Source organism: Ictidomys tridecemlineatus, chromosome 4 (genome assembly GCF_052094955.1).
Source record: "Ictidomys tridecemlineatus isolate mIctTri1 chromosome 4, mIctTri1.hap1, whole genome shotgun sequence".
NCBI classification, from domain to species: domain Eukaryota; kingdom Metazoa; phylum Chordata; class Mammalia; order Rodentia; family Sciuridae; genus Ictidomys; species Ictidomys tridecemlineatus.
Window position 1 is genome coordinate 203655615 of NC_135480.1, and position 14117 is coordinate 203669731.

General features: G+C 46.1%; 1 protein-coding gene across 3 annotated transcripts in view; it reads right to left on the reverse strand.

Moving 5' to 3' along the window:
* The window catches only part of Zer1 (zyg-11 related cell cycle regulator), a 28958-nt gene extending 20237 nt beyond the window's left edge, over nucleotides 1-8721 (reverse strand). Inside the window, exons 1-2 of one of the 3 annotated variants that reach the window (XM_013356712.4) lie at nucleotides 8348-8721; nucleotides 7131-7208 (exon numbers count right to left, since the gene is read on the reverse strand). In XM_013356712.4, coding sequence (XP_013212166.1) covers nucleotides 7131-7164 — 34 coding nt within the window. In that variant the 5' untranslated portion in view covers nucleotides 7165-7208; nucleotides 8348-8721. The remainder of the gene's footprint in view (nucleotides 1-7130; nucleotides 7209-8347) is intronic. The other 2 variants (XM_013356711.4, XM_005321049.4) reach the window with 2 other exon arrangements.
* Nucleotides 8722-14117: the final 5396 nt, after the last annotated feature.

Here is a 14117-nt window from a genome sequence, read left to right on the forward strand (position 1 = left end):
TAATTCAATATAAAGGTAAGAAAATGGTCTGGACACCAAAAAGGCATATGCTTAGAAGGGCAGGAGGCCTCGTGCACACCTGTAAACTCAGCAACTCACAAGGCTCAAGCAGGAGGATTACAAGTTTGAGGCCAGTCTCAGCAACTTAGCGAGGCCCTGTCTCGAAATAAAAAATAAAAAGGGCTGAGGATGTAGATCACTGGTAAAGTACCTCTGGTTTCAATCCCTAGTACCAAAAAAAAAAAAGGAAAAAAAATGGAGAGGAGTTGGTCAAGTGATAATCTAGCTAATAATGTACTGATCACCACTAGAGACTGAACAGTCACATTTAAATTGGTTGAACAAGAACAATTTCTAGCCAGGCATGTCGGTACATGCCTGTAGTCACAGCCATTCAGGAGGCAGAAGTGGGAGGATTGCTTGAGCCCAGGAGTTCAAGGCCAGCCTGGGCAACATAGTAAGAGATCCCTCCTCCCATAAAAAATAAAAAAAAAGAAAGAAAAAATTTCTAGGGGCTGGGGCTATGGCTCAGTGGTAGAGCACTTGCCTGGCATGGGTGAGGCACTGGGTTCGATCCTTAGCACCACAGAAAAATAAATAAATAAAACAAAGGTATTGTCCATCAACAATTTAAAAAAAAAATTAAAAAAAAAAAAGAAAGAAAATTTCTAGAACCTAGGACAGTCAGGAGTTAAACCCTAACCAATATTTTCCTATTAAGGTCTGTATCAAAGAGGAGGAAATATACAAGCAAAAGTAGTCTACAGTATTAGAAGTCAGGGTAGTATCTACCTTTAAAGGCAAGCAGGAATTAGGTGACAGAGTGGCTTCTGGGACAAGTGTGTTCGCTTATGGAAATCCATCAAACTCTGCACTCACATTTTGTGTGCCTTTTATTATGCATGTTACACAGTGGGCTGTCTGTATCCAGGGGTTCTACTTCCACAGATTCAATCAAACGTGAATCAAAAAAATATATTTTTTTTAATTGTCTGTACTGCATGGAACTTCTACAGACTTTATTCATGTCATTATTCCCCATGTAAGACAGTGTAACTACTTACTCAGCAGGTGCATTGTAGTATATATCATAAGTAATCTAGAGATGTTTTAGAGTACACGTGAGGATGTGTATAGGCTTTCCACAAATGTTATACCATTTTATGTAAGGGACGTGGGCATCTTGGTATCCAAGAGGGGTCCTGGAAGCAGTCTCTGATGAACACTGAGAGATGACTATTTTAAACAAGTTTTTAGGGTGTTAGGGGTACAGTGAATGAGGACCTGGGTTTGATCTTCATTATTCCCAAAAACGTTTTTAAAAAACGGCAGGTTCTGTGGTCAGACAGATCAATGCTTTAACTCCAAAATTTACTAGTGACTTATTTAACCTCTCCAGACCTGTTTCCTCAGGGCTATAGAGCAAATGAGACAATGCTGGGGACATGTGTAGTACCAGCTTGATGCAAACAGAACACAACAAATGCTGGTTACAACCCCTGTCACAGATGGGGAAACTCAAGCTCGGAGACAGAGGCCACTGTACAAACGGAGGCTGCAATGCATTGTGGGCTCTGCAGCCAGCAGCTCTGAGCTCAAGCGCAGCACCACCACTCACCAGTGACCAAGCTGGACAAGTGAAGTTGGGTGGACCCAGCTCCAAGTCTCAGCTCTGACACATAAGAGCAGATGGATCTGAGCAAGGGTCTTCCCCTCTCTGTGCTTCAGGGTCTTTTTCTATAAAATAGGGTCACAGTCCCCTACCCATAGTACCGCATAAAGATTACGTGGAATAATACAGACAGGACCTTGCATGGTGGCTGCAGGTAGTAATTACTCGATAAAAGAAAATCATCCTTATCATTATCATCTTCGCCGTCTCCTACGCCATCTGCCTGGCCTCCACACAGAGCAGGGTCTGTCCCAGCCCAGCTCCAGTCTGGGCCTGCCAGGCCTGGGCCTCCCACAAGGCCCATTGTTGTGTCAGCTGCCCCATTGGCAATGTGACACCCTTAGGAAAGGCACCAGAAGTGGGCTGCCTGGATCCCAGGCATGTCCATCCTCTGCCTTCATTGGTTTCTGGATCTTCAGGACCCAGCAGCTCTCCACTGGGAGCCTGGAACCAGGAGGCCCCACCCTGCTGGGAACCAGCAGGTCCAACTCTTCCAGCAGTCACTTAAGGCCTCTGGAATTAGAACCAGCTCTCTGCCTTGCTCAGTTCCCTCTGACCCCCGACTCTGGTCAGTCTGGCCTCCTTCACTGGACTGGCAAGACACCCTAGACCCAGGTCACCTTCAGACCTTTGCTCAGTCTATTCTCTTTCAACAGAAGCCATCCAAATTTAACTCATTATGCCACTTTCTACTCTAAATACTGTTTCTCTACCCTCCATCTACATACACATTCATGTCCTCCCTTCAGAAAGCATCTCCTGACCACGCCAGCCCATCCTACCTCCAAACTCACTTCTTATTTAGCTGATCCTATAACCCAGTGCCAAGGGTACTTACTTTGCAAAGCCATCCCTGACCTGGCAGGGTGCTCCTGCTGCGCATCCTCCGTGGGCCCTGCCCCAAAGCTAGATGAGTCTAATCATTTAGTTTCCTTGGCAGACAGCAGCTCATGAGGGTAGGAAGTCAGCAGCCTGTTTGGCACCATGTCCCTGGGCCTGTGCACCCAGCAACTCTCTCCTGAGTGCTATGGATCCAATAGTAAGCAAACCAGGCCAGATCCTTACCCTCCTGGGACGTTCTAGCTCTGAGGGGATAGACATCCACCTAGGAAGTACATGAATGCACCTCACACAAGTAGACCAGTGTTCTGAAGGCCAGTGTTCTGAGGCTCTGCGGGACTAACTAGGGGCCCTGCTCTAGGCTGGGGAATCATGGCAGGCTCCTTTGGAAGTCACAATTCAGCTCAAAAGATGAGTCCTAGTTAATTCTGGTAGTGAGAAAAGAAGAGAAAGGTGTTCTAAGAAGAAGGAACAGATGAGCACAGGCTAGAAGCGGGGGTTGCAGGGTTGATGCCATGGGCTCAGGCCCAGGACTGCTGGCTAAATGAACAAGGGTGGCACTGGACACCCAATGCGGGGCCTGATACCCAGGACAGTCTCAACAAGTCTTTATGGCAGCAGCGATGAAGGCCTCAAAGTCTGAGTCCCATGAAGTTGGGAAAGGGTCCACTGCGCCCAGGACCCTGCTGGCCGCTCAGTGGCTGCAGGTGGAGCCTAGCGCCTGAGTGGGAAGAGCTGCAGGGGCTCTTCTTTCCTGAAGGTCTGATCTCAGGTGCCCTTCCCCCATGTGGAGGAAACACCACCACGTCTATTGCCCAGGCCACCAAAAGCCCCCAAGGACAACCCTGGCCGAAGGTGCCATCTGCTAACCTCCCTTTGGCAGTGCTAACCCAGCTGCCAGGGGCCAGGGTAGGCTGGAAGAGGAAGAAGCCTTTCTCATCTTGGCACAGAGGCTGGCAGGCCTGAGGGCTGGAACACCCTGCCACTTGTGCCCCAGCTAGCTGCAGGTCTGGCACCTGCTAGAGGCAGCCATCTCCACCTACTCCATCTCCTGGGGCCTTAGGGATCCTCATTCTCATGGCAGGCACTGGCCAGGTGGAATTCTATGCTTTTGTCAGTCCCTTTTTCTTGCAGATTTTCTAAAACTGGATCCATCACAAGCTTAAAAAATTCTGGGGGAAAGGGACAGTGGGAGAGAAGAGAAAAATAACAGTGACAGTGCCAGCAGCGGCAATAGCAGCTGCCACCTTGCCTCCATGTTGGGCGCTCCAGACTGGTACTAAGCTCTTTATAGGCTTTACTTTGTATAGTCTCTTATTTAACCAACAAAACAACAGGTCCCAGTGCCCAGTACTTGGAGTGAATTCATCATTTGCATAACAATTTGTCTATGACCCCTCCCCCAGTCCAGCTCCAGAGATGGGGACTGTCTCCTCCCTGCACATCCTCTGTACCCTCCCTGCGGCTTGTGCCTGGCATCTAGCAGAGCACAGGATGCTGTGTGGGAATCTCCTCACAGGAGATCTACTAGGCTGGGACCGCTAGCCCATTTGCTGATAAGTTTGCCAGGCGCACACACTAATCCAGAGCTGGCCTGAGATCCTGGAACAGGGTGGGATACAAACCTATGCCAGACTCTAGCTTCTCACCAACCACTGGCTCTTTGGTCCACCCATCTAACCAAGAGAGGGGAAAGACAACTGAGGACCGGAGGAGGGGGCAAGGGACCCCATCAGCATCCTGATTCTCAGGGGACAGAGAAGCTGAGGGAGCCAGAAACTCTGATTCTTGGAGCAGCGCCCACCCTGTGAAATATTAACCCGTGAGCTGGTGGGGGGACCCAGACAAATGCCCTATTTACAGAGGCTGGAGGCTTGCCAGGAGGGAGTAACTCATGGGCCAGAGATTGGGGGTGGGATGCTGCTAGGAAGGCAGTCAGGACAAATGCCAGGGATCTCCAGGGGCAGGGGTATAGTGAGGATCAGAGATCACCTGGCCTGAAAGGTCTCCAGGAACTAAATTCACAGGGCAGGTTACTGTAGGAAGATGCAGAAATGAAAGGAGGGAGGAATGCGTATCCCCACTAGGTGGCTACTGGTACCTCCTCTTCTGATAACTAAGCAATTAACAAATACTGTGAAAAAGAGAGAGGCAGGCCTTTGGGGTGCTAGGCTAGGCTAGGAATCAGACTGCCTGGACTCTCTTCTAGCAATCAAACTAATTAATGATCACACTCATATGGAGTACAAAGTACACGCCAAGGACTCTGCTCACCATTGATATAAGTTACCTCTCTTCATTCTCTCAACCCCATTCGAGGCAGGAGTTGTTGTTTTAGTTTACGATTGATAGGTGCAGCAGCTGAGGCTGAGTGGCCACATAGACTGCGACAGACCACGCATGTGGCCCGTGCGTGTGGGCCTACAGACACGAGTACGATGTTCATAGTACAGGCTCAATGCTTCAAGCTTTCTAGGGTCGTTATCACCAATGCCATAGATAGTCTCTAAGGGGCATGTTATTGTTTTGTTTCCCAGATGAAGATACTATGGCTCAAAGATGTGCGTTAACTTGCACAAGGTCCCCAGCAAGCCAAGCTCATTACTACATGCTACAGGCACAGACTGTTTCTCCCGGCCTTGGCTTCCCTTCTGTGTATGAGCCTCTATCGCATCCTCACAACTCTGCACTTGAGCACTGAGCACAGATGATCGTGTCGTCCTGGCAAGAAGTCCAAGGGCATGTATCATTTTTTTGGTACAGGATTGGAAGTTTTCTGAGGGCAGGGCCCCTACAGGATCCACAGGGTCTCCATTATGCATGGGGGTGGGTGACCAGATACTTGCAGGTGAAGGAGCCTGAACTCTGTGAAGTCCCCCAGCCAATGTGTTCCACACTCAATATTGATCATAGTCCTTACCTGTTAAGGTGTGTTGTGAACTGCACCTGCCTCATGGGGTTGCTGAGGAGATGTCATGAAATACTGGCAGGAAGATGGTAATGAATAATTATAATGAGTGAGGTTCCTGAGCACACTCTTAGAGAGACCCTTCTGCTCACCTCTGAAACTGAAAAACCAGCCTCATTGATTGAACCAGATATGATGACATTGGTCCCAAAATAGATGACTCAACAGGGGTCTCTGAATTCACATTTCAGGAGTTGAGAACAGCAGTGGTGCTAAAGCCAAGCAAAAAACCTGAGGGCTAAGAGCATCCCTCTGCCCAAGGGGCTCCCAGGACATTTCTGCAGAATCCTCGTGATACTAATGCAAGAACTGTTCTACTTTAGGAGGATTGAAAGTTCAAGGCCAGCCTGAGCAACTTACTGAGACCCTGTCTCAAAATAAAATTTAAAAAAGGACTAGGATATATCTCAGTGGTAGAGTACTTTCCTAGCTTGTGTGAGGCCCTGGATTCAATCCCAGTACCACACACATGTGCATGCACATGCACACAAACACACACACACATATCAAAAAAAAAAAAAAAAAAGAAAGAAAGAAAGAAAGAAACTGCTCTTCACTTTTGCAGGGAGCTTTGGAGGGCACCTAATTCTTTTCTGACCTTTGTCTTACTTCATCTTCCCAGTAACCTTCAGAGTCAGCCAGAATAGGAGGGCATTATTCTCCGTGTACAGATAGAAAACTGAAGCCCAGAGAGGGGATGGGACTTGTTCAAGTATACATGGGAAGCTGGCAGCAGAGCTACGGTATACACCCAGATCCTCGGGTCCCTAGTCTGGATCTCCAGTCACAACAGCCTGCTCTAACATGTGGGCTCCCAGCTTCTAAGTGCTCTGACCTCTCCATTTCAGTTTCTTCCTATCTTCCTTTCATGGTGCTAGGGATGAAAACCAGGGCCTTACACATGCTAGGCAAGTACTCCACCATTGAGCTACAGTTGCCATGCTCAGCCCAAGGCTCAGACCTGATGCTGCAGCTAGGCTTGGCAGGGAGGAGGGAGAGACAGAGTGGTTCTGAAAGGTTGCGAAGCCTCTGACTCTGCCTCTGCCAGGCCTCTACCTGTAGACTGGCTACCTATACTCCAATGGCATATCTAGGCACAATGCCCTTCACAATCTGCCTCCAAGTGCCATTCACTTTTGACAACATAATTTTGCTTCTATTTCAAAAGTCCCCATCACCTTCCATTGCTACTCACCAATACCAAAAAGCCAGGACCCACCTACCAGCATCCCTGTAGGACACACAACCACTATCACCACTAAGGGGTGTCAGGAAGTTTCTACTGTGTCTCCCCAATATGCCCCCAAATCCTACTAGTTCTGGGGAGCATACAGAGCTGGTGGAAACTACCAGCTGGTGCTAAAAAGAAAGGCTCTGCAACAGACACAAGCACAGACAATTCCTCATTGTCATGTCATCCACATCATCATCAACTGCTACATATTAAGGACTGCTATGTGCCAAATACTTCAGCAATGCTCTCATTTAACTCAACTGCCCTATTTTACAGATGAGAAGACTGAGGCAGAGGAAGGTGGCCCACATGCTCACAACCAACAGCATAAATTGACTTGACAATGGTGCTCTATGGGTGTTTTTTGGTATGTGCTTCATCAATGGTTGCTACAAAGATGGGACAAGGGCACTTACAGCACAAGGCCAGAGCACAGTGGTCATTTGTCATCTGAAACAAATCCGTATTTTTTCCAGCACTTCAGTAGCACGGTTCTGAAAGGGAACCCATGAGACACCCTGTGACCCTGCACCACAGAGACAGCTCTGGCATGTGCCCTCCATTATCTGGTTCCAACTTTTCTGTGACTTCCTTGCCAACCACTCTCTCCTTCACCCTTCTCCAGCTCTCTGTTCGCTTGCTGTTTCTTAAACTTACTAAGCACATGACCTCAGGACCTTTGCACCTGCTGCTGAATGTTCTGCACCAGAGAGTGTATTGGCTTACTCTCTTACTCATCTCTGCTCAAATATCACTTTATTAGTGACCTTCCCTGACCACCTTTTATAAAGAGGTGACCCCAGCCTCTGGTTCCCATGGTCCTCCTCCTTTATTTTTCTCCATGACACCTATCACCACCTACATTTTTTACATTTGTTATTTGTTAAATGAACAAAAATAGAGGCCCCTCACCCTTGACAACTGACTCCTGGTCTAAGCATAGCTCCTGTTATCCTTTTCAAATCTATCTCTCATGGTCATTTTAACCAGTTTGAATCCTAAAGAGAAACATTCTGTGGGAAAGATCATACAGAAGGCCTTTCCCCAGGTGTCAGGCATCCTCTTCCCCCTTAAAAACCCAATTAACTCAAAGGCACAGGCAGAGACGGGAAATCTTGGATTCTAGCGGTCAAAGAGCATCCAAATCAAGTTCCACCTATAGAATGATAGTGGCCAGCATGGCCAATTTCACTTTCAGCTCACTACCGGGATTTCCTGGCCTGCAGGTTGAACCCCATCCATCCCTTTCCCACGCTGTTGGATGTCCCTTGTCATCCCTTTGGGAAGCTGATCCAGAATCCAAGCCGTCCCTGAGCTTTTAAGCACTGCTCTGGGGAAAACGAAAGCTCATCCAACAGGTAGGAGGGGCAGAGGCTGGCCTTCTCAGCCCTACATCGATTCCCCCATCTTGCAGGGGCGTCCGACAGAGCGTCATTTTCTTTCTGGACGAAGGGAGCTCAATTTTAAAGGCACATTTTTCGGACCTGGCGGCGAGGGTGGAGAAGGGAGCCCTCCCACCAAGGGCCAAGATAGACCTCTGCAAGGGGTTGCGGCGGCAACGGACAGGCCCCGGAGGCAGGAGGGGAAGGATGAGGACGCAGGTACATCCCTTGGCCTGGGGTCCAGGACCTACCCTGGGATGGGGCTGCCCTCAGCGCTGGGAAGCAGTCAGGATGCTTCGTAGGCGAGGAGGAGCGGAGGTTGGGGCCCGGGAGAATCCGGGGCCAGAGCGCTTCAGGAGGTTGGGGATCTCGTCCGCCTAGGGCCGGGGTCCGGGGCGCCCGGGGGTCGGCGGGGCGGAGCCTGTGATGCTGAGGGCTCGAGACCGGGGCCGGAGCGGGTCACGACAGGGACCCCGTGGCCGTTACCTTGCCCTGGCTGCGGGCAGGGCTGAGGGCCGCCAGGTGCTGCCTCCCGGGGCCAGCCCCTCCCCCGATCCGGTTTCTACGACTCAGAGCGGCCAGCCGCCGCCGCCTCCGCTGTCAACAAACCCTGGGCGCGTCACTTCCGGGGCCGCCCCTTAGCAACAGTGAAGGGGTTCCCCCGACGGGTCCCGCGGCGAACGCGGGCGGCGGCAGCGGAAGGTTCCGGGGCTTGGCGGCGGCTCCTCCCGGGACGCGACCCTGGCTCGCAGTGGAGCAGGGAGCGGTGCGTGGACACCGCGGCTCGGAGTTCGCGTGCTCCGGGGCTCGCCCTGGCCTGCGAGGGGCCGGCTTGCGTGAGCCCAAGGCCCAGGCAGGACTGAGTCCCTGTCTTGTTTAGGGCAGGACTGACTCAGCGCCCCTCTCTCCACGCGGCTCTCCAGAGGTAGCTGACGCCGCACCTCGGGTTAGTGGATGGACCGCGGGCCACCGAGCTTTCAGGTGGAAATGGGACGTCGGCGTTGGTCCCCGCATTTCCTCCAGCCCCCAGGCTGGTCGCCAAGTCCTAAGATTCTCTCCTCCCTCCACCCTGCTACTGCCCACCATCATTGCTTTCCTGGATTTCTGCACAGCTTCCTCTCAGAAGCCCCATAGTCCCAGAGTGCTTTTCCTAAAACGTAAATCGAGATGACAAGGACTTTCATGATCTGTCTCTACCACCTTTTCCAGCCTCTTGTCACCCAGAGTATTCAAAGAATATCCAGAACATGTAAAGAATTTTCAGTGACATCCTTTTGGTTACTTGGGCAAAGGATCTGAATAGACTTTCTCCAAGGAAGATATCCAAATGGCCATAAGTCATGAAAACATGCTCAACATCATTAGTCATTTGGGAAATGTACGTCAAAACTATTATGAGATACAATTTCTTACCCCCTAGGGTGGACATGGTCAGAGACAGATAAAACGCTTGTTGGTGAAGATAGGAGAGACTGGAATCCTCATGCACTGCATGCGGGAACTTTAAATGACGCAGCTGGTGGGTCACAGCAAACGGGGAGGCTGAGGAAGGAGGATCTCAGTAGCGAGACCTTGTCTAAAAATAAAAAGGGTTCCCCAGTACCACCACTGCCTCCTCCCCCCGCCCCGCCCCACCAAAAAAAAAAAAAAAAAAAGCAAGCTAATGCTTTGGAAAAGAGTTTAGCAGTTTCTCAAAAGGTAAGCTTATAGGGCTGGGGCTGGGGCTGTAGCTCAGAGGTACAGCGCTTGCCTCCCAGGTGTGAGGCACTGGGTTCTATCCTCAGCACCAATAAAAATAAAATAAAGGCATTCTATCCATTTACAACTACAAAAACATTTCTTTAAAAAATTAAGCTTATATATCCAAGAAAAATGGAATGGAGATATGTCCATACAAGATCTTTCGTACACAGGTATTCATAGCACTATTATTTAAAATAGTCAAGAAGTGGGAACAACCCTAATGGTCCAACAACTAGGAAATGGATATGGTATGGAATGGCACAGTAATACGATAGAATATTATTTATTAATAAAAAAGAATGAAGTACTTATTCACGTTACAACATGGGTGAACCTTAAAAGCAGTTACAAGAGAGACAATATATGATTCTATTTATATGTACAGAATAGGCAACTCTGGAGACAAAGTAGATCAGTGGTTGGTAGAGCTAGGTAGTTAGGGGAATGAGAAACGACTGCTGCAGGGTACAGGGCTCCTTTCTGAGGTGATAAAACTGCTCTAGAGGCGGGCACAGTGGCGCATGCCTGTAATACCAGCGGCTCAGGAGGTTGAGACAGAAGATCTGGAGTTCAAAGCCAGCCTCAGCAACTGTGGGGTGCTTAGCAACTCAGTGAGACCCTGTCTCAAAATATAAAAAGTAGGGCTGGGGATGTGACTTAGTGGTTGAGTGCCCCTGAGTTCAATCCCCAGTACTTTCCCCCCAGAAAAAAAATGTCTAAAATTAGGTGGTGATGGTTGCGTGTTTTGATGGATGATAGTTACATATGCACAACTCTGGGGATATACTAAAAACATTGAGTTGTCCACTTTAAATGTTTAGTTTGTATGGTATGTGAATTGTATCTTGATAAAGCTATTAAAACATTGATAAGCATGTACATAGTTATGTAAACTTATAATTCAGGATGGATTTTAAAATATAAGAAGAATCATGCTATATAAATTGTTCTGAAAATTTTTAATCATTTTATGTAAGATCATATAATTCTATTTAATTTTTGAATGGTTGCATAGTATTACAAAAACTGCTCAGTTTTTTTTTTTCTTTCCCTTCCTTTCTGGTACTGGGGATTGAACCCAGGGTGCTCTGTCACCAAGTAACATCCCTAGCCTTTTTTATTGTTTGAGATAGGGTCTTGTTAAGTTACCCAGGCTGGTCTCAAACTTGATTCTTTTGTTTCAGCCTCCCTAGCAGCATGTACCAATGTGTTTGGCTAACTATACAATTTTCTTAATGGAAGAACTTGGTTGATCCAAAAAAATATATTTTTTAAAATTTTTTATTCTAATTTGTTATATACAATAGCAGGATATATTACAATTCATATTACATATATAGAGCACAACTTTTCATATCTCTGGTTGTATACAAAGTATATTCACACCATTCATGTCTTCTTCATACATATACTGAGGGTAATGATGACCATCTCATTCCACCATCTTTTTTTTTTTTACTCCATTACCCCCTCCCTTGCTCTCTCTCCCCTTTGCCCTATCTAGAGTTCATCTAATCTTCCCATGCTCTCCCTCCCAACCCCACTATGAATCAGCCTCCTTATATCAGAGAAATCATTCAGCATTTGGTTTTTGGGGATTGGCTAACTTCACTTAGCATTATATTCTCCAACTCCATCCATTTACCTGCAAATGCCATGATTTTATTCTCTTTTATTGTTGAGTAATATTCCATTATGTATGTATATATAGTACATTTTCTTTTTTTTTTTTTTTTTTTTTTTTTTTTTTTTTTTTTTTTTTTTTTTTAAAGAGAGAGTGAGAGAGGGGAGAGAGAGAGAGAGAGAGAGAGAATTTTTAATATTTATTTTTTAGTTCTCGGCGGACACAACATCTTTGTTGGTATGTGGTGCTGAGGATCGAACCCGGGCCGCACGCATGCCAGGCGAGCGCGCTACCGCTTGAGCCACATCCCCAGCCCCTATAGTACATTTTCTTTATCCATTCATCTACTTAAGGGCATCTAGGTTGGTTCCACAGTTTAGCTATTGTGAATTGTGCTGCAATAAACATTGATGGGGCTGTGTTCCCATGGTATGCTGTTTTTAAGTCCTTTGGGTATAGATGGAGGAATGGGAGTCAAAAGGTGGTTCCATTCCCAGTTTTCCAAGCAATCTCCACACTGCTTTCCATATTGGCTGCACCAACTTGCAGTCCACCAGCAATGTATGAGTGTGCCTTTTTCCCCACATCCTCACCAACATTTATTGTTGTTTATATTCTTAAAAGTTGCCATTCTTACTGGAGTGAGAGGAAATATTAGAGTAATTTTGATTTGCATTTCTCTAATTGCTATAGATGTTGAACATTTTTTCATAAATTTGTTGATTGATTGAATATCACCTTCTGAGAAGGTGATATTTGTTTTTTTGGAGTTTAGCTCTACTTTAGAGATTAGTGCTCTATCTGATGTGCAAGTGGCAAAAATTTGCTCCCAAGCTGTGGACTCTCTATTTACCTCACTGATTGTTTCTTTTGATGAGAAGAAGCTTTTTAGTTTGAATCCATCCCATTTATTAATTCTTGATTTTAATTCTTGTGCTATCGGAGTCTTTTAAGGAAGTAGGAGCCTAATCCAAAATGATAGAGATTTGGGCCTACTTTTTCTTCTATTAGGCTCAGGGACTCTAGTCTAATTCCAAGTCCTAGATCCACTTTAAGTTGAGTTTTGTGCATGGTGAGAAATAGGGGTTCAGTTTAATTTTGTTGTATATGGATTTCCAGTTTTCCCATCACCATTTATTGAAGAGCTATCTTTTCTCCAATGTATGCTTTTGACGCCTTTTTCTAATATAAGATACCTGTAATTATGTGATTAGTCTGTGTCTCTATTCTGTACCATTGGTCTACAAGCCTATTTTGGTGGTAACACCATGCTGGTTTTGTTACTATTGTTCTGTAGTATAGTTTAAGGTCTGGTATAGTGATGCCACCTGCTTCACTCTTCTTACTAAGGATTGCTTTAGCTATTCTGGATCTCTTATTTTTCCAGATGAATTTCATGACTGCTTTTTCTATTTCTATGAGGAATGTCATTGGGATTTTGATTGGAATTGCATTAAATCTGTATAGTGCTTTTGGTAGTATGGTCATTTTGACAATATTAATTCTGTTTATCCAAGAACAAGGGAGATCTTTCCATCTCTTAAGGTCTTCTTTATATATATATATATATATATATATATATATATATATATATATAATTTGTCTTTATTTATTTTTTTGAGAGAGAGAGAGAGAGAGAGAGAATGAGAATTTTTTTTTTTTTTTTTTTTTTTTTTCAAAGAGAGAGTGAGAGACAGAGGGGGACAGAGAGAGAGAGAGAGAATTTTTTTAACATTTATTTAGTTTTTCTTAGTTCTTGGTGAACACAACATCTCCGTTGGTATGTGGTGCTGCTGAGGATCGAACCCGGGCAGCACGCATGCCAGGCGAGCGCGCCACCGCTTGAGCCACATCCCCAGCCCCTGAATGAGAATTTTTTAATGTTTAATTTTTTAGTTTTCGGTGGACAAAACACCTTTGTTTGTATGTGGTGCTGAGGATCGAACCCAGACCGCACGCATGCCAGGCGAGCGTGCTACCGCTTGAGCCATATCCCCACCCGCTGTCTTTATTTTATTTATTTACCTATATGTGGTGCTGAGGATCCAACCCAGGGCCTCACATGTGCTAGGTGAGCACTCTACCACTGCGACACTATCCCAGCCCCTTCTAAGGTCTTCTTTAATTTCTTTATTTAGCGTTCTATAGTTTTCATTGTACAGGTCTTTCACCTCTTTTATTAGTTTGATTCCCAAGTATTTTAATCTATTTTAATCTATTGTAAATGGAGTAGTTTTCCTCATTTTCCTTTCAGAGGATTTGTCACTGATATACAGAAATGCTGTTGATTTATGGGTATTGATTTGTATCCTACTACTTTACTGAATTAATTTACTAGTTCTAGAAGTTTTCTGGTGGAATTTTTTGGGTCTTCTATGTATAGAATCATATCGTCAGCAAATAGTGCTAATTTGAGTCCTTCTTTTCTTACTGTATTCCTTTAATTTCTTTTGTCTGTCTAATTGCTCCGGCCAGTGTTTCAAGAAACATGTTAAATAGAAGCGGTGAAAGAGGGCATCCCTGTCTTGTTCTAGTTTTTAGAGGGAATGCTTTCATTTTGTCTCCATTTAGAATGATGTTGGCCTGGGGCTTAGCATAGATAGCTTTTACAATGTTGAGATATGTTCCTGTTAGCCCTAGTTTTTCTAGTGTTT